Raw genomic sequence first — 19,913 nt, 5'->3', positions numbered from 1 at the left:
TGTGCTCCAGCAGTACCATTCTTTTTCCTTTTTCATAAAATACTCTCAACTCAAGTGTACCAAAACTCACAAGGGGAACCGTTTATTACTTCTGTTTTTCTTGAGGCAGAGTGTGTAGGTGACTGCCTTGGCGTCCTCAACCTGTGTGCTTATGTTTCCAAGAAGTTGGCAGCCAGCTCTTCTACACTGCACTTAAAATTTTACGGCAGAATACTGCTTTACCTTTTGAGGGCCTGCTAATTCACAGGGTGACTTAGCTGATTTCATGACCTATAGGAAATTATAGCAGCCTCCAAAAAAAATGATGTTTTCTTGGCAGAAAATTATGCTGCTCGTTTCACTATTTCAATATCTTCTAATAGTGAGGCCTTAATCTGTCAGGACAATCTCTTTCCAGAACCTCTACTCTGTTGCCAGATATAAAGTGCCAAAGATAATGCTCTACAAGTGTGAGCACACGTGTTTCTGTGCATACACTAACAATGAACATGCACAGTGGAGGTGAGGTTTTATGAGTAGAGGATAAAGGGAGTTAAATTGCTCTCAATTCTAACAATATTTATCTTTGCGAGGAAACAAAGGGGAAAATTCTTACTGAGATAAGACAAATTTGTTTAAAGAAGTAGATTGGAATTTGCTTGAGGTGACATCATTTCCTTTAATGTACATGGTTTTTCTTTAACTCATGGTTTTTTAATCACTCCGTCGATGACCATAACACTGAACAAAAACAATATCATTAATTTGTGTGTAGGGAAATGTTATATATATCATAAGTTATGCTGCACAACATATCTTCTTTAATGAAAAATATGTATCTTTCTGAATCATTTCACGAGAGTCAAAGAGCTCTATGTTAAAGGATAACATACAATGAATGACTCACAACTATATCAGTTATGTTGTATGAACACATGAGCAGGTTATCCTCTTTTTCGTTTTTTCAAGGTTGTCTAGGATCATGTCATTGAAGGAATAGTACAAAGCCAAAATTATTAAAGAGATGTCCTTATTTTAGGTTTTGAAAATAAAGAAATAAAAAATATATTGTATATATTGTATATTCAATTAAAAAAATCTCTATGAAACAAGTATTATACTGTCTCTTCTAATAATACCTTGAACCTATAGTAAAAAGTGGGTGATTTCCAGACTGCACCAAAAGCACACTAGCTTAATGAAGGTAGTAACTGGGTGGTTATGGGTAAATCATAAGTGGAGATATTTCAAAGTTTCACTTAGAAAGAATTTCTTTTAAAACCAACCTGTAAATGAGTAGTTTAGTATGCTGTGTTTAATCTATGTTGACCACGATGCCCTCCTTAGTAGCCATATTCAATAAAATACATTATTTATGAAATGAAAAAATACAAAGATAAATAGCATTACCCTAGACTATTTTAAAGTAAGTAGACAGCATCAGGGATAACAAATAAAAATATGCGTTAATCCTTTGAGCTGGAAACATGTACATGGCTTAGCCCTTGACCAGCAAGGATGCTTACCCTTGGGTACAGTTTGGATGGCATGGGTGGCACTCCCGATCCTGATCCGCAAACTTAAAAATGAAGCTGTTTGCTCCCTGTAGGCCATCTGGACATTTCTCCACACAGTTGGGGCCATCCTTAAAATGGGAACACTTGGTACAGTTGTCAGGTCCCTGAGATAGGAAAAAGGAAAACAAATACAGAGAAAGAAAACTGAGTTCAGTTCCCTCTGAATGCATTTATGTGGATTAGTTTCTGAGAATTTTTTGAATGACAAATAGTCTTCCCCTAGGGAGAGCATGTCCATCAGCACTGATGTGGTTGTGGCTGTTGAGTAGGAGCAGCGCTAAGAGAGCCTTCAAGTTCTTCCTTTCTATGCTGTATGTGAGTGAAATCATACTATCAAATATATTCTGAAAACCTCTCACTTTTGAAATCAGCAGTATTCAGTTTAACTATTCTCCATGTCATTTCTCTAATGTAAATGAATTTGACCATTAGTATTTCTTACTATTTTTTCAGTATTTTCTTCCTGTGGTTCAATCTCAATGTTATTACGAAGTAACGGTCTATGTAAATAACAAATTTTCCATACGTATTATGTTTTATAACCATTACTGGGAATATACAAAACCATAAAGGAGCTAATGAGAAATAATGCACATTAGAATACACTGCTTTTCATGGCAAGCAAGATTCCCTAATGACTATTTTAAAATAAACTTTAAAATGCATTATGATTGAATTACCAGGTATTAAGTATCCTATGCATGTAGAAATTTCTTGGTTATTCTTTGTCTCAAATCATCTTATACTGATGCATAAAAGGATGTAATATATGCACTTATATGGGTTTTTGCAAACCACGGGACAATCTTTAGAGTTATACAATATATAATATAAGAAAATATTAAAAATTATATGAAAGTATTTTAAAGTTAAAAACGTCTATGAAGAAACTTAGCAAATGAAGGTAACATGAACAGTGTTAATTAAAATATAGTGAACCCACTTTACATATTTTCACATACAATCAACATAGTGGTTTAAGTAAATAGAAAGTTGACAAGCACCAATGGTATGAAAGCAATACTGAAAGTAATATGTATTTATTTGAACTTTTTATTTTTATTTTAGACAGTGTCTCCTAGTTAACCCCATGGTGGTCTCAAACCCATAATTCTCATTCATCAGCCTCTGAATTGCCGACTTATTGGCATGTATGATCATTTCCAACACAAGACTGACATTGTAATACTAATTCTAACTTCTAAGAATGTTGCTATCCGGGCAATAAGCATGTAATAGTTAAGTAGTATATTTTGAGATTGAAGAAAGTTGAGAACGTTTTGATTAAAATGCTATTTTTTTCAGAAGAAGGATCCAGATTTTTGCGCACAACGCTATGCTGAATATGCTCTACTTGCTGCCTTCGCCCCTCTGTGTGAGCTCTCTTTTTGCTTCAGGGTGCTATGATAATATTTCTTTGACTGACTGTTGGAACTTGTTTGCCTCCTAATCTATTTGCCCTGTTATCTGCCTAAGTCTGGAGGCCCGGAAAATTACTATAGCGCACTTTGACTACAGCTAAGATAAGCAATATAGTAAGTATTCAAGGACACAGTTATACGAGGTTCATACTTGCAAATATTGTGAATGTAGAGAGTAATAGAAACACTCTATTGAAACGTTAATTAAGGGATGACTCATGTGTAGGATGTTTATTCTTGGTGGTGAACTTAACTGTGGAAACAGGCTAACCTCAAACCATCTAGGTATTATAGCTCAGTAATACAAAGCAGCACAAAGCAAAAGAATATAATTTAAAATTTAAGGATTAAAGTATCTAATGAAAAATAGTGAAGTAAAGAAGAAAAAAATAATCGTAAAGAAGGCTTTGAGTTTAAAAGAAGTAGATATCTACTCCATTATTTTCATGTGAAACTCAGAGCTAAAAGAAAATAAAACAAACATTTTAAATTACCCTATGAAACCAAATCCCAATCCTACCTAAAGAGTAGCTAATATTAACTTCTCATTTCTTCCTAAATATTAATACTTCACATGCTTCCAATTTTAACACCTGCTTATGGGTACTTAGGCATGTAATACTATCTACTATATGGAATCATTTACTGTGCAAGTATGCTCAGTGGCATGACTTATTCTACAAGACAAGAGACATGCTTCTGGCAGAGCACAGAATAAAGCTTACAATAAGTAAATTAAGCTGAGTCTGAATTAGGCATTATTTTCCTATTAAATTCTTATAATGTAAAATAATATTCAGGCAAAAAATTATAAGATACAAAAATGTCACAAACTAAAAAATGTTCATTGTTTATTTTAACACAGCCAGTTATTTTGTGACAATTTGTTTCACCATGATACAAAACCAAGTATCCTCAGCTGAAGTGGTTAAAAGGCATTTTCACAAATCCCTAAGAGGTTGAAGAACACTGACTGTTGTTTTACTTTTGTAATAAAAAGGCAATCATCTAATGGTTACTCTTGTATTGTGGTATTCCCATGGCTTTTGATAGTCTAGGTGCAGTGAGTGACAAAGATGTTGAAATAAAGGATTATTCTTCCTTCTCCCTGGTTCTAAACTGCCTCTGGCCTCAATAATCTAGACAGGCAACAAAGTGACAGACTAGTCCTGATGTGCACCTGACACTGTTTTTCTCAGTGGCAGTTGGTTTTTCCAGGTAGCTTCTACAGAAAACAAAGTTTCTATTCACCATTATACAGTGATGTTCTTTCATTCCTCTGGGAAGACTGCCATTAACTCTCCAGTGCAGGTAAGACAAAACTCACTTTGAATAATGAAATGAAAGTGGAAACCCTACAAGATGGAGAAGGAGAACATCTCCAGTCTCTTCTCCCCTTGCTTCCTCTATAAAATGCTTCATGTGGACGTGGAGATGAGAGCCACAGATTTAGGACCTAGGACGTTGCCTCCCCAGTGGCAGCGGATCTCATAGTATCTGTCCTTGTAATTGTCCTCATAGCTTCCACCAGCTTAGCACCCTTATCTTCCGAGTTGCCACAGTGGTGTAAGTCTTCCTGTGGACCAGCCACCCCAGCCTGGCCTTTCCTTTGATGATGCAGTAGGGGACCACCATCTTTCAAAACACGGCAGGGTCCTAAATCTGTGGCTCGCATTGCCAAGCTGCAAAAGGCAAAGGCTAAAGAACTCGTCACTAAACTGGGTTAAATGGACACTGCTAAGTTTTCTGGACATAAATATATTTACAAAATTGAAAAAAAAAAGTGACTATGCTACGAATTCAGAGCCTGTGAACTTTAATAGGGAGAAGGCTGCTTTTGAATATTTCAAAGACTTTCAGAGTACCCTACATTGAAATAATTAAATATTTTTTTCTGAAATAAAATACTAGGATATAATTATTATATAAGGACCTCTTTGATGAACCATATTAACAGCTACTTTACATTTTTTATTTAATTTTATTTATATATTTATTTATTACAATTTATTCACTTTCTATCCCAGCTGCAGCCCCCTCCTTTATCTCTTGCAGTCCCTCCCCACCCTCTCATTTCTCCTTCTATGCCCCTCCCCTAGTCCACTGTTAAGGGAGGTCCTCCTCCCCTTCTATCTGACCTTAGACCACCAGGTCTCATCAAGGCTGGCTGTATCATCTTCCTCTGTGGCCTCTCAAGGCTGCACCCCACCCACACCTCCAGGAGGAGGTGACCAAAGAGCTGGCCACTGAATTCATGTCAGAGACAAGCCCTGTATCCCTTACTTGAGAATTTTGTAAAAGAAAACAAAACAAAACAAACAAAAACATTCAAAGCTCAGTTTCTCCATGTAGTTCCTTTTCTATTGCTGGCACTACTGCCCATACATTTCTCTCTTACAACTTTGATTCTTATACTTATTTTTTTCCACAGTTCTTATCATACCTCTCTCATTGGATCTACTCAGGGATGTGAAAGTAGGGAAAATGGATCAATTATAAGTACACATATAATATGTAAATTATACAAACAAGACCAAGTACATGCACACCAGCATATCCAAACAAATACCTTCCTTTATGTCCAGCCTACTTATCTGAGGATAGTAAGAATTTCCATCATATCTGTATAGGATAACACTGTCCCATTTAACACACAGCTGCTATGTTCTTAGCAAGTATTTTACTTACACAACACTGAAGACACTGCTGTTTGGAAGAAAAAAAAAGCTAAAATGATAAGAATCATAAAACATAGAATCATAACTTCCACAATTGAGTTGAGCTTCATGTCTCACTGGCTTATAAAATAACTAATCATTATGGTTAAATTTATTTATATTTTAAATGAGAAATGTCATAGTATTACTCAGATTTAACAAATGGTAAATGTTGCTAGTTATAAAACTGACGATGTAAGACAAACACACAACTATCTGTTTCCCTCCTCCATACCTTTCCTGCCCTTTATTTCTTCCTTTTCTTCCTTTGCCCTGTAACTTTCTACTCTTTTGACTTACTGCCTTTTTCTTCTACTCCTTCTCCTCCTCTTCTCCTTCTTTTTAGTCTTCTTTCGAGACATGTTTTCTTCCTATAATCCTGGCTGCCTGGACCTCCCTCTGTAGACCAGGATGGCTTTGAACTCACAAAGAGGTGTCTGCCTCTTCCTGAGTGCTGGGATTAGGGGCAAGTGAAACCACCTCCTGGCTACTTACTGCCTTCTTTATTCTTTTGACATATCAAGTCTCTATTTCAATGCTAAGAGTGATGTTAATCATCTGCTACGTACATTCTACTATGATGGAACAAAAATATGTTTATTATTTTTATTTTTCATACTAAATAAATTAAAAAAATCAAGAGTGCTGATTACAAAGGACTGGGACTCTGAGTCTCACACATGTTCAGGGGTGTCAGGCCAGCCTTAACTTAATTTTATTAAAAATGTTTAAATTTTTAAAAATAATTCTGCTTGAGTTTGAACCCCAGACCTCCAGATTTAAAGTCTGGTGTTTAACCAACTGAGCCACCTGAAACTCTAAGATTCTATCTCACACCATTTAGAATTGCTAAAATAAAAAATAAAAAAAAAACAACTCAAGTGACAACAAATGCTGGAGAGGATGTGGAGTAAGGGGAACTCTCCTCCATTGCTGATGGGAATGTAAACTTGAACAACCACTTTGGAAATCAGTATGGCCCTTCCTCAGAAAACAGAATAGTGCTACCTCAAGATCCAGCTATGCCACTCCTAGGCATATATCCAAAAGATGCTCAAGTACACAACAAAGACACTGAAAAGCCTCTGCAAAGCAAAGAACAATGTCATCAGAACAAAACGACAGCCTACAGATTGGGAAAAGATCTTCACCAACCCTATATCTGAGAGAGGGATAATATCCAGAATACATAAAGAACTCAAGAAGTTAAACAGCAACAAATCAAGTAAGCCAGTTAAAAAGTGGGATACAGTTCTAGGATCTTACCCATTTTTTGCCTGAGTTGAGGAATGGATACAGAAATTGGGGTACACTTACACAATGGAATACTACTCAGCAATCATAAACAAGGAAATCATGAAAGTGCAGGCAAATGGTGGGATCTAGAAAAGATCATCCTGAGTGAGGTATTCCTGAAGTAGAAAGACACACATGGTATATACTCACTTATAAGTGGATATAAAAAATATAATATAGGATAATCATACTAAAATTCTGTACATTTAAAGGAGCTAAGCAAGAAGGAGGATGCTGGGTAAGATGCTGAATCCTCATTCAGAAAGGCAAACAGGATAGACATCGTAAGAGGGAGAAAACAGAAAACAGAACAGGAGCATACCACAGAGGATACTCTACTCAGCAGAGTATCGAAGTAGATGCTGAGACTCATAGCCAAACTTTGGGCAGAGTACAGGGAATCTTATGAAAGAAGGGAGAAATAGAAACATCTGGAGGGGACAGGAGCTCCACAGGGGTCCTTTCTGAGACTGATATTCCAACAAAGGACCATTCATGGAGATAACCTAGAACCCCTGCACAGATGTAGCCCATGGTAGCTCAGTGTCCAAGTAGGTTCCCTAGTAATAGGAACATGGACTGTCTCTGACATGAACTCAGTGGCTGGCTCTTTTATCATTACAGTGGGAACAGCCTTACCAGGCCACAGAGGAAGACAATGCAGCAGGTACTGATGAGACCTGATAGGCTAGGGTCAGATGGAAGGGGAGAAGGACCTACCCTATCAGTGGACTGGGGAAGGGGCATGAGAGGAGATGAGGGACAGAGGATGGGATTGGGAGGAGATGAGGGACTGAGGGAGGGCAGGATTGGAGGGGATAAGGATAGTAGCAACAGCTGAGATACAAAGTGAATCAATCTTAATAAATAAAAATTTATATTAAAAATAGTTGAGCAAATGTTCTTTTTGAATGGTAGGGCATCTTTTGAGTAAATGCTCAGGAGTGATATGGCTGGACCTTGAGGCAGTGCTATTCCCAATTTTTTGAGAAAGCGCCAGATTGATTTCCAAAGTCATTGTACAAATTTGTATTCCCACCAGCAATAGAGGAGGGTTTCCCTTTCTCCACATCCTCTCCAGCATGTGCTGTCACTTGAGTTTCTGATCTGTAGTCATTTTGATGTGTATATATGGAATCTCAGAATTGTTTTGATTTGTCTTTCCCTGATGACTAAGGACATTGAGCATTATTTTGTTTCTCTGCCATTCAATATTCCTCTGTTGAGAATACTCTGCTTAGATCTGTACCCCATTTTTTTAATTGGATTGTTTGGTTTGTTGGTATCTAATCTCTTCAGTTCTTTATATAGTATTACTCAGCTCTTACAAACATGGAAATCATGAAATTTTCAGGCAATTTGGATAGAACTAGAAGAGATTATTGTGAGTGATGTAACCCAGAAACAGAAAACAGGCATGGGGTACACTCAATTACAAGCACATATTAATCATATAATATAGGATAGCCATACTAAAATCTACATACCTAAAGAATCTAGAAACTAAGAGGACTCTAGAGAGGATGCTTAAGTCTCATTCAGAATGGCAAACAGGATAGACAGCAAAAGTGGTGGAAAAGGGGAAACAGAATGGGAGCCAATGATAAAGGGTCCTTTGAAAGGCTCCACCCAACAGGGGATCTAAGCAGATGCTGAGACTCACAGCCAAACTTTGGGCAGAGTGCAGGGAGTCTTACAGAAGGGGGGGGCATTGGGATAGAGGAGCCACACAAGGATATCAACAAAGCTAAAAAATCTGAGCCCAGGGTATCCTGCAGAGAATAATGCTCCTACCAAGGACCTTCCATAGAGAGGATCAAGACCCCTGCTCAGATGTAGCCAATAGGCAGCTCAGTCTCCATGTGGGTTCCCGAGTAAGGAGAGCAGGGGATGCCTCTGTCATGAACTACTCTTTGTCTGCCTACTCTTTGATCACTTGCCCATAGTGATGTAGCCTTAACAGGCCACAGAGGAAGAGAATCCAGGCAGTCCTCATAAGACTTGGTAAACTATGCTCAGATGGCAGGAGAGGAGAGCACCCCCTGTAAGTGTACTAGGGGAAGGGGATGGGGGAAGAGGATGGGAGGGTGGGATTGGGAGGAGTGGAGAGAGGGGGCTTCATTTGGGATATATAATGAATAAGTTGTGAAAAAATCAAAATCAAAATTAAAAAAGAAGCTAAACAATAAGGAGGACCCTAGGGAAGAGGCTTAATTCTCATTCAGAAGGGAAAACAGGATAGACACGGAGATCAGTAGAAGCAAAGGAAAAAGGATAGGTGCCTACCACAGATGTCCTCTAAAAGACTCCACCCAGCAGGGGATCAAGGCAGATGCAGAGACTCACAGCCCAACTTTGGACACAGTGCATCCCTGCTTATTGAAGATGGGGGATTTAGAAGGACCTGGAGGAGACAGGAGTCCCAGAAGGAGACCAACAAAGCCCCAAAATGCTGAGCTCAGGAGGAACTGCTGAGACTGATGCATCAACTAAGGACCACACATAGAGAGGACCTAGACCTCCTGCTCAGATGTAGCCTATAGACAGCTAGGTCTCCATGTGGGTTCCCTTATAAGGTGAGAAGAGACAGTCTCTGACATGAACTGGGCTGCCTGCCCGTTGATCACTTCTGACTGGTGGGGCTATGTAGCCAGCCCACAGAGGAAGAAGATCCAGGCAGTCCTGATGGGAACTAACACACTAGGGTCAGACAGTAGGAGAGGAAGACTTTCCCTATCAGCAGGCTAGGGCAGAGGGATAGGGGAGGAAGAGAGAAGGGTGGGACTGGGAAGAGAAGAGAGAAGGGGGCTACAACCAGGATACAAGGTGAATAAGTTGTAAAAAATATACTGATAATAATAAGAAGAAGAATAAGAAAAATTAAAAATAAAATTTCACAATTCCTTTGAAGAACAAATAACAAACTGTCAAAATAGACACACTGAGAGAAGTTAATAACCAGGTTATCCTTTATTATAAGTTTGTGTAGCAGAAGGCAGATGAGCAGAAGCATGGATAGACAGTCACTTTTTCTAAGTCCTCAGAATGCATAGTGGGAGTGTAGCACTGTTCATGGCAGTGAGCTATTCACTTAACAAGTTCATGTTTACTTCATCATTAGTAGAAGAGGAAAATACATAGGGGACAAGAGCAGAAAATATATGGGAAAATACATAGCACAAAGCTCTCAAAATCATGCTTGATGTCTGTTAAGTCCTGACTATAAATATGATGTTTAGACAGCATTATAATTCCTATTTTTGATAAGTAAATAACATGATCATTGAAAAATTGACATTAGAAAACTAGTATCATCAATCACATTAGAGAAATGAAGGGTGTATTTTGAAACCTTTTATACAAAACTTCAAACTTTTCCGTAAATGTGCCTTGGTCTTTTGCCTGCATGACACCATATGAGGGTGTCAGATCCTCTGGAGCTAGAGTCAAAGAGAATTGTGAGTCATGCCACATAACTTATTTCGATTTCCCAGAGGCCTGCCTTTTCATATTGAACCTTGATCTTGGTTCAATTTTTGGAAAGACTGAGTTTTCCACAGTCTTTACAGAAATTGCCAGAGTGGCTAATTGAGGCCTGATGAAAGTTTGGAAGGTTACTTTATTTTTTTTTTCTAAGTTAGTTAAATGCTGAATAAGCATACTCATAGAAAATGTGTGCTATATAGAGTTTATATACATTTTTTTTTATGAAAGCAGGTTTAAGTTTTTGCTTGTACCCAAATGTTGATCCCAAAATTACCCAAGAGATGATTCAGAAACAGAAGAACTAAATATTTGTTTAAAGAACGTTTGCATGAATTTTAATGCAAACAACAACTGATCTCAGTATTCCCGGAAACTCAATTGGTGGAATCCAGCGCCTGCGGTGGGGTGGTGGGTGTGGTGGGGAGGTGTTGTTCTGCAATTCAGAACCAATTTTCTCCTTAATATAATGCTGAATTAATTGTGGAAAAGGCTGCTCAGCCTTTAGGTTTTTCATGATGGAGTTCTACTCCTTGGATCTTCTATCTAACACAGCATTGATTATAGTGCCTTAGGTCTTAGTTTATGAGGCTCATCCTGTCCTCTTCATGGTATCCTCCATTCTACCATCATAGAGAGTAAATAGCAGTGTTATAATTTTCACCACAACAGCATGAACTTTTACACTTGCATATTTTATTTTCTCATTCATCTGTTTTTTTTAACAATCTCTACAGAATATGACTTCATTATTATCATTTAAGCTGATGACTTGTATGTTTTTTTTTTCAAAAGTGTGTCATTTCCCAAGACAACTCTATACTCTTGTTTTTCTTATTCAACTACAATATTTGAAGAATCTATATTTGTATGATAGCAAATTTCCCAATATTTCATCTCTCCTATTAAACTGTACATTTCTAGATTCAAATACTAAACATTTCCCCTTCACTATCCTATAAATAGCAGTTAAATGGACAGACACAAAGCAATGACATAGGATTTATATGCATTGTTCTAAATAAGCCATCACACCCACTAACGTCCTCAGGCTCACCGGTCCATGGCACGTGAGGAGTCCATCTTCCATCTTCTCACACTGGGAGTCGCACTCCACACAGATGGACCCGTTTTCAAACTCTCGAAATTCCCTGTGAAAATATCAGCTGCATGAGGAGGTGTAAGCAAACAAGCTATCAACTTAACAAATGAAGCAGCATCTGCTAAGAGGACTATTGGCAGAGTAAACTCCTGAGTTGGTTTCTTTAATGTGCCAGGAGCCACAATGCATTCTCCTATGCATTAAGGAGGAAGCTTTCCATTAAAAGGAAAGATATACAGCAGCCAGATGGTTCTCCTTGCCCTTGATTGGATTCAACAATTGTCTCATTCTGAAAACCTCTCTCCTGTGAGAGACATTCTAGCACTTCCTGAAAATAGAAAATAATCTCTTTCGATGACACAGCAGAATTGCTTTTACCTCTTTAAATAACACTCTATCTGTTTGCTTCTATATAAAACATTATTCTTGGTTGAAGTTTTAATTTCTAAACCATTGTGTTTTTTAATTGCCAAGCTACATTAATGTGCTCCAATCTTGTCCTTCAAATCCCAAGACTATTAAATTTATTTTTGGTTAAACTTCAAAAAAGGCTTTGAGGAAGCTTTAAAAGGAAGCTCTTAAAACATGTGCCTCAGAGATTTAGAAATATCTTTTTATGCTAGATTTTATTTTTTAGAGTCCCGATCTAATATCACAACATTCCTTTCACTCCAAATATTTTTTCATTTATTTATTTATTTATTTATGTATTCATTCATTCATTCATTCGTACCTGGATAATTCAGTAAGGACAGGCACAACTGAGGCAACAGTGATGTTCACTGTTACAGTTTAAATTCGTTTTGAAATATTTCTACATGGTGTAAAATAAATAATTTAATTTAATGTCCATAGTCTAAAACTGTCTCTTTTTATATCACTACATTTTATGTGTTTTTATATATTGTAGGTTTAAAAAATAATTATACATTTCCAACTCTAATATAAATATTTTACTTTGGTAATTGGGAACCAACCATTCATACTATGTTAAATTACATTGTTTTCACTAAAATACAAAATGAAACATTAAGATAATTTAGTGTCATTAACAAAGTTGGTCATTACCTAAATTTTTATATCTAATTTATTTTTATTTTTATTTATAATTTATTTTTAATTTTCTGCAATTGTATCCTGATCCATCTTCTGAAACCAATATCAGCATGAATAGTGCGATTATACATTAATTAGGTGGTAAATTCTAAAATATTTCTTTTCTTGTTTTTTTTCCTTTGAACACATAAAGTCTTAATAAGCAATGGAAGTCTAAAGGGTAAGATATATATTCTATTGGTTCAATTAATACTAGATCTGCATGAATTTTTCAGGCAATTGGTGGGATCTAGAAAAAAATCATCCTGAGTGGGGTATCCCAGAAGCAGAAAGACACACATGGTATATACTCACTTATATAGACCTATAAGATAGGAAAAATGTACTAAAATATGTACACCTAAAGAAGACAAACAAGAAAGAGGTCCAGGGGTAAGATAATCAATCCCCATCTAGAAAGACAAAGGGGATGGACATTGGAAATAGGAGAAAACAAGTAACAGGACAGTAGCCTACCACAGAAGGCACCTGAAAGACTCTACCTAGCAGTGTATCAAAGCAGATGCTGTGACCCATAACCAAGCCTTCGGCAGAGCGTATAGAATCATATGAAGGAAGGAGGGATTAGTACTTCCTAGAGGGGCAGGAAGCCCCACAAGGTCCAAATATATCTGAGTACAGGGGTCTTCTATGAGACTGTTTATCCAACCAAGGACCATGCATGGATAAAACCTACAACCCTTGCTCAGACATAGCCCATGGTAGTATCCAGGTGGGTTCCCTAGTAAGGGGGACAGGAATTGTTTCTGACCTTAACTCATGAGCTTCCCCTCCCCGCTGAGGGAGGAATAGCCTTGCTAGGCCACAGATAAGGACATTGCCACCATCCTGAAGATACCTGATAAGCTAGGGCCAAATGGAAGGAGAGGAGGACACCCCCTCTCAGTGGACTCAGAAGGGGGCAGGGAGGAGATGAGGGAGGGAGGGGAGGAATGGGAGGGAAAGAGGGAGTGGGCTACAGCTGGGATACAAGTGAATGTATAAAATTATTTAAAAATTAAAACATTTAATACTAAATCTGGCACTGAGACATATAGTTCAGCCCTATAACACAAAATCTAGATACCTCTTTTATTAATTTTTAAAATTAAGATGTAATTTATTGAGTTTCTTTAGGCATTTTCACACATATATGCCATTATGCTGTCCTCAAAGGCTAAAGAGTTAAGTTTGATTTCAAAATATAGTGCATGGGTAGGTTATTACCTGTATAGGCTAATTCCCATTTAGTCACATTATCAGTACTTGTACCGTAAGATATTAATTTGTTTTAGATCAAACCCTTTATAAATTTTCTTGATTAAAATGAGAGTTGTAAAAGAAGCCTTCTTTTTATGCTTCATTAACAAGAGTGATATAAAGCACTTAACTGAAGAGGTCTTTAGAACAAAAGGTGAAAATGGCCCAAGGGAGAGTATTTAAAGTCTACAAAAAGTTACAAATAATGTATAATGAAATTTTATGAGAGTTTAGTAAGTAAGTTTATGAGCTTCAGATAATTACTAGTTTTGGATAAAAGGCTTTGGCTGTTACAGGGTTATGGTGACAAACGAAGAGCATAAACTGTGTGCTACTAAAACATAGGCTATGTTTTCGCTAGTCCTCTACCCCAGTGTTCAGCTCGCCATACACACTTTTAGAGTAAGCACACATCGTAAGAGCAATGGAGAGAACAATACCTTTTCTTGCTAACTTCCGTTCACAGGGCTCCGGACTTTCCACCTGCTTTCATGAGAGAGGCTTCTCTGGTCTTGAAGAGTCACTGAGCCTTTGATTATCCCTGTATCCAACATCACTATTCTTATTCTCCATCTTCTAATGACTTAACTGTGTTTTTTTGGACTTCTCTTCACTTGGAGGTGGCCTAATTAGTTACACTTTATGATACTGGTATTAGCATAGTCCATCTTGAGATCCAGAGTTAATGATGCAACATTGAGTCTCGAAAAATTAAATCTTAATACCAACGCAATTATTTGAGAATTAAACACTTGACATTTAGTTTACTATCTTCTAAAAGGAAAAAAAAATATTTTATTGAGATGTAATTTTTAAAGTAAGTGTACAAGTGTCATCAAAGATCTTTCACTGGCACTCTAATGCTTTTGTACTGGTCTCAAGGATTCAGAATGTATGCTAGACAGGAAAAGCTTTGGGATTTTAATTTTTAAAAATCTAATTAAAAATGTTAATTTTAATTCAAAAGTTTTAATTTATGGGGCAGAGTGTAGGAAATCTTATGAAGAAGGGAGAGATAGAAAGACCTGGAAGGGACAGGAGCTCCATGAGGAGACCAAGAGAACCAAAAAAAATCTGGGTCCAACGGGTCTTTATAGAGATTGATACTCCAACCAAGGTTGCTTTAATCATCTCATAACCCGAGAGCTAGAGGTGGCATGGTGGCTTCTTACCCATCATAGAGGTTGCACGACTCTATGCAGATCTTCCCCCTGCTGAAACGCCGACATGAAAGGCATTGGTCGGGCCCGGGTCCCCAACAGCCATCGCTTGAACACAGGTGATTGCACACCATCCCTTCAGCAGCTGCAAGATAGACCAGAATCAACCGGAAATGAGACAAGGGCTATGTTAAAAGGGACTTTACTGGGTATGAAATGACACCGTTGAGGGCGGATAGAAGATTTTCTCGCAGGCAACGTGAGGTTTAGAAATGGCACAGACAACATGAATCGGTGGATAGAGGAGCTTCTTGCCAAGTGGGATGACCTCCATTCCATCTTCAGGACAGCCGTGGCAGAACTAGAGATCTGACTTCCAGGAACACATCAGGGAGGGGCACTATTTGAAAGACTGAGGAGGCAGAGTCTCCTTGGAAAAGTGTGTCACTGTGGGGGTGTGGAGGTGACCCTCGTTCACACTGTATTAAAGTGTGTCTCTGTATATTCCATTGCTAATTGCAGTGAGTTAAATGCTAAGAGATTCTGGAATTGTCATTACCTGGCCCCCTGTTTTGTAAATCCTAAAAAGGTCACACTGTCCTCAATCCCTAGACTATGGTATCACATGGACCTCACTGCTGATTGGTTGTTATAAAGATCTGACAAAATAGCTAGGGAAGGAAGTGGAAGGAGGGACTTCCTTCCTTGCAGATAACGGACTCTGAGAAGGAGAAGTCGGAAGGGTCTTTTCACCAGAGACAAAGGTGACTAGGGGCCTGGAAAGTAGAGCTAGATGGTTAGGTTAATTTTTTTTCCTTTTTTTAATTATTTATTTTTATTTTTATTAATTGCAGTTTATTCACTTTGCATCCCTCCTGTAGCTCCCTCTCTCCTCTCCTCCCAATTCCGCCCTCCCTCCTCCTTCCTCACCTGTGCCCCTCCCCCAGTCCACTGATAAGGGAGGTTCCCTTCCCCTACCTTCTGATCCTATTCTATCAGGTCTCATCAGGAGTGGCTGCATTGTCATCTGTGGCCTGGTAAGGCTGCTCCCCTCTTAGGGGGAGGTGACCAAAGAGCAGGCCAATCAGTTCATGTCAGAGACAGTCTCTGTACCCATTACTACGGAGGCCACTTGGACCCTGAACTGCCGTGGGCTACCTCTGTGCAGGGGTTCCAGGTGAGGTGGCTGAGAGTCTGCTTTCAGATATTGAAAGGTCTCAGTTTCTTTATTTTTATGGTAGGTAGGTAACCAGGGTCTTACAACAGAGGTGGCCTCTGAGGTTTCAAAAAGACTTCCAAGCTGAGAATCTCTCCCTCTCTGGGGCCTGAGGGTCTGTGTGTGGAATTCTCAGCTACTTCTCTTGCATCTCGTCAGCCTGAGTGCTACCATGCCCCCCACAATGATGACAATGGATTTTTCTTCTGAAACTGCCAACAAGCTTCACTTAAACGTTTTCCTTTATAAGAGTTTCCGTGGCCATGGTGTCTCTTCACAGCAGTAGAATACTGACAAAAACAATTGCCGATTCGATTACAAACTTATTTTTTGATCTACCGCTGAATTCGGCAACACTCTTTAGATTGACTATTTCGTACAAATACCTGATTCATTGATTCTGTCATTCCACGGGAGAATCCCTGATCAAAAAAATCTCCTCAAAAGCAAGAATAAGTGCTATATTTCCCCAAATATGATGTTCCCCGAGTAGACGAGGACCAGTCTTCCATCAGGGGTGTTCAAATAACTGTGGTTTTACTACTAGAACCTCCAGTCGCGTATTGATGCCTTAGTCCTGAATGGCCTGGCTATTTAAAAAAAATGGAGCCTTTTTGGAAGATGTTCACCGGGAGTGCACCCGTGAAAGGTGTAACTCTCATCCCTGCCCCACTCTTTCCTGTCTGCAAAGAGGTGAACAGCTTTGTCCTAGCACACGCTTTTACTCCCATGACTTTCTTCCCATCCAGCATAGCTTAAGACCGCTGGGTCAAGTGGGTCACAGATGAAGACTGATGCTGTGAAATAAAAATGAATAGTTTCTCCTTTACTGTAATTTTCTAGGGCATCTTAACAACGGACAATGTGACATTTTAAATATGAAGTGCACCACTTGTAAAATTGGGATTTGTACACACCATTATAAACTACTTCCATAAATGTTGATCATCTGTAAAATATTTCATCTCACACATGGAACCCTTCCCTCAGACAACCACAGGCTACTTCTGTTATTATGGCTATTTGTAGCTCAAAGAATTTTCTGTAAACGAAGTTGTACTGAATGCCTGTTGTTTTTTTTTAAATTACATTTCTTTCACTCTACAGAATTGTATTCAGAATAGTCCATGCTGTTGTAATAATAGTTCATTCATTTTTTAGTCCTAAATGTATTTCATTGTGTATATACATTACACTTCTCTAATCCATTAACCTACTGGCAGACATCAGGGCAGTTTTATACTTCTGACTATTAGAACTTATACTATTGTGGATGTCTATATCCAAGTTAAAGACAATATGTAGAAATAAAATGACTAAATGCTATGGTGGTAATCATCAAGAAACTGCCAAATTGTCATCCAAAGTAGTTTTCCCATATTTTTGGTTTATAGATTTAGTATTCATACTATATCTTGCTTATCTGCATATTTATGATGTATTTAGTGTATATTTATACAAAACACAATATATATACATATACACAGTGTGACTCAAAACTTTATTTCATGCTGTTTTATATGACAAACATCATTTAGCTCCACTCTTAGCATTCTTCTAGCTGAAGCCCAATAAACCAACACACCTATCTGTGGTGTATTCTACTCTGGGTACAGAAACCTTGGATACGAGACGAACATGGTTAACTGGTTTGTCCAAGTCTAAGTCCAGAGAATAAGAAGCACCTTCATCTAAGTCTCACGCCAAGGACAGGAGAAGACCGGTGCTCCATTTAAGCAGTTAAGCACAGCGAAGCTTCTTTTCTCAATTCTTTTTATTCTATTCAAATCTTTGAGGGAGAAGAGAGTGCACCTACATTGTAAAGAGAACAAACTGCTTCTCTTAGTCTACCAGTTCAGATACTGCGCTCAAACAAAACACTCTCACAGACATGGCCAAAATAATTTGTAACGAAGTATCTGGTCAGTCAGATATTAACTAAACCATCCAAGAGTTTAACTATTACAGGCTCATACAGAGAGACCTAAAGTTCAACATTATTTCTTTAAAACATGCTGAAGAAGTAGAGCGCAGGGGGTCCTGCCGAGACTGATGCACCAAACAAGGACCATGGATAGAAAGGACCTAGAACTCCTGCTCAGATGTGGCCAACTGGCAGCTCAGTCTCCATGCGGATCTCGGAGTGAGGGGATCAGGGGCCGCCTCTATCATAAACTCTGTCGCCTGCTCTTTCATCACTCAACCTTGGTGATGTGGCCTTCCCAGACCATGGAGGAGGAAGATCCAGGCAGTTCTGATGAGGCTTAACAAGTCATGGGCAGATGGTGATGTGGGAGAACTCCCCCTTTCAGTGGACTAGGGGAAGGGGATGGAAGGACGAGGGGATGAAGGGAGGGTGGGACTGGGGGTAGCTGAGGGAGAGAGAATGAGAAGTAATAATAGTGTTTTTATGAACATTCGCCTATTATATGATTATTTATTAGTTTCCGATTCCAGTTTTTCTCTATATAAGATTTATATGTACTTACTGTGGTATTAGCATTTTTACCATAATTTTAAAGAAGAAAACCCAAATATTAAGAGAATAGATTGTGAAAATAATGATGGTATTTAAATAATTCTACATTATTGTCATTTATCTAAGTCTTTATACTCATTCATTATTCTGGGTTTTCCTAAAAATCACAGTGAATATGTCAAATCCATACTGTATCAAATTCTAAGACCCTCAGCTGTCTCTTTGTTTCCCTCTTCAGGAAACTGTCAAAGCCAGAAGCATCTTTTTGACACTATGTATTTCGTGATACCCTATCAACTTTTTAGTCTAGTATACCAATCCACATGTTTAACTTTTCTGGCTTAATACAAGTTTACCCTTATACTGCATCGCTCCAACTTTAAGTGTAGACAGAACTCTACTGTATGTGAAAAGGTAAAATTGTTGCGATTTTCTGCTGTGCTATATATCACATTATTTGACCTAGATGTTTTATCTTCACCAAGATCCCACCTCCCTTCTGTCCTCTGCTGGCTCTTTGAGTCTTTATTCATGTGCCTAATAGCATAGAAGCTTTGAATCAAGGCAACAGAGTCACCTGAAAAAAAATAAAAATAAAAAAAGCAATACCAAACAGGAAACCATAATAACTACTTTTGACTCATTCTTTCCAAACAACTGGTAGAACTGAAGACTGCAAGATTATTTTCTCTAAAGTGAAAAGAAGGCAAGTGCCTCCAAAAGGTGTGAAACAAAAGAGCAGGGAAGCCACTTCTTTGAAATTCTTAAGAGCAAAAAATCATCACCAAGAAGCAAACACACATCTGACCTCCCAGAGCGATTATCATGTGTGGAGCAGAAGGCCTGTTCATGGTGTAGAGGTTATAAGGCCACTGTAAGCTTCTCTAAAGAAACTTTAGCAATGTAGCTATTAGGAAACCTTTCAGTTCCTCTGTGTTTTCTCCAGAAGCTGTAAAATAGATTTTTCTTTATCTCCTCCGAATTGTACCTGTCTATTAAAATTTTGGAGAGATAATAATGTGCTCAGTATTTCGACCTTTATAGAGAATATTGAACCTGCTTCCATTAAAATAGAGATGAACGTAAAATAATGAATTTTGCTACAGCTCTGCATGTGTGACAGTAAAT

At 38.2% G+C, this 19,913-nt stretch overlaps 1 protein-coding gene across 3 annotated transcripts in view; it reads right to left on the bottom strand.

Annotated features, from left to right (window-relative positions):
* Nucleotides 1–19,913, bottom strand: part of Erbb4 (erb-b2 receptor tyrosine kinase 4) — a 1,095,063-nt gene that overhangs the window by 263,714 nt on the left and 811,436 nt on the right. For all 3 annotated transcript variants that reach the window (XM_055616306.1, XM_055616307.1, XM_055616305.1), the window contains exons 13-15: nt 15,103–15,235; nt 11,531–11,624; nt 1,506–1,660 (exon numbers count right to left, since the gene is read on the bottom strand). In XM_055616306.1, coding sequence (XP_055472281.1) covers nt 1,506–1,660; nt 11,531–11,624; nt 15,103–15,235 — 382 coding nt within the window. The remainder of the gene's footprint in view (nt 1–1,505; nt 1,661–11,530; nt 11,625–15,102; nt 15,236–19,913) is intronic.

Source organism: Psammomys obesus, unplaced genomic scaffold, assembly GCF_907164565.1.
Source record: "Psammomys obesus unplaced genomic scaffold, mPsaObe1.curated_primary_1811, whole genome shotgun sequence".
Lineage (NCBI taxonomy): Eukaryota > Metazoa > Chordata > Mammalia > Rodentia > Muridae > Psammomys > Psammomys obesus.
The sequence above is the reverse complement of the archived record's forward strand: the minus strand, read 5'-3'. Positions and strand labels throughout refer to the sequence as shown.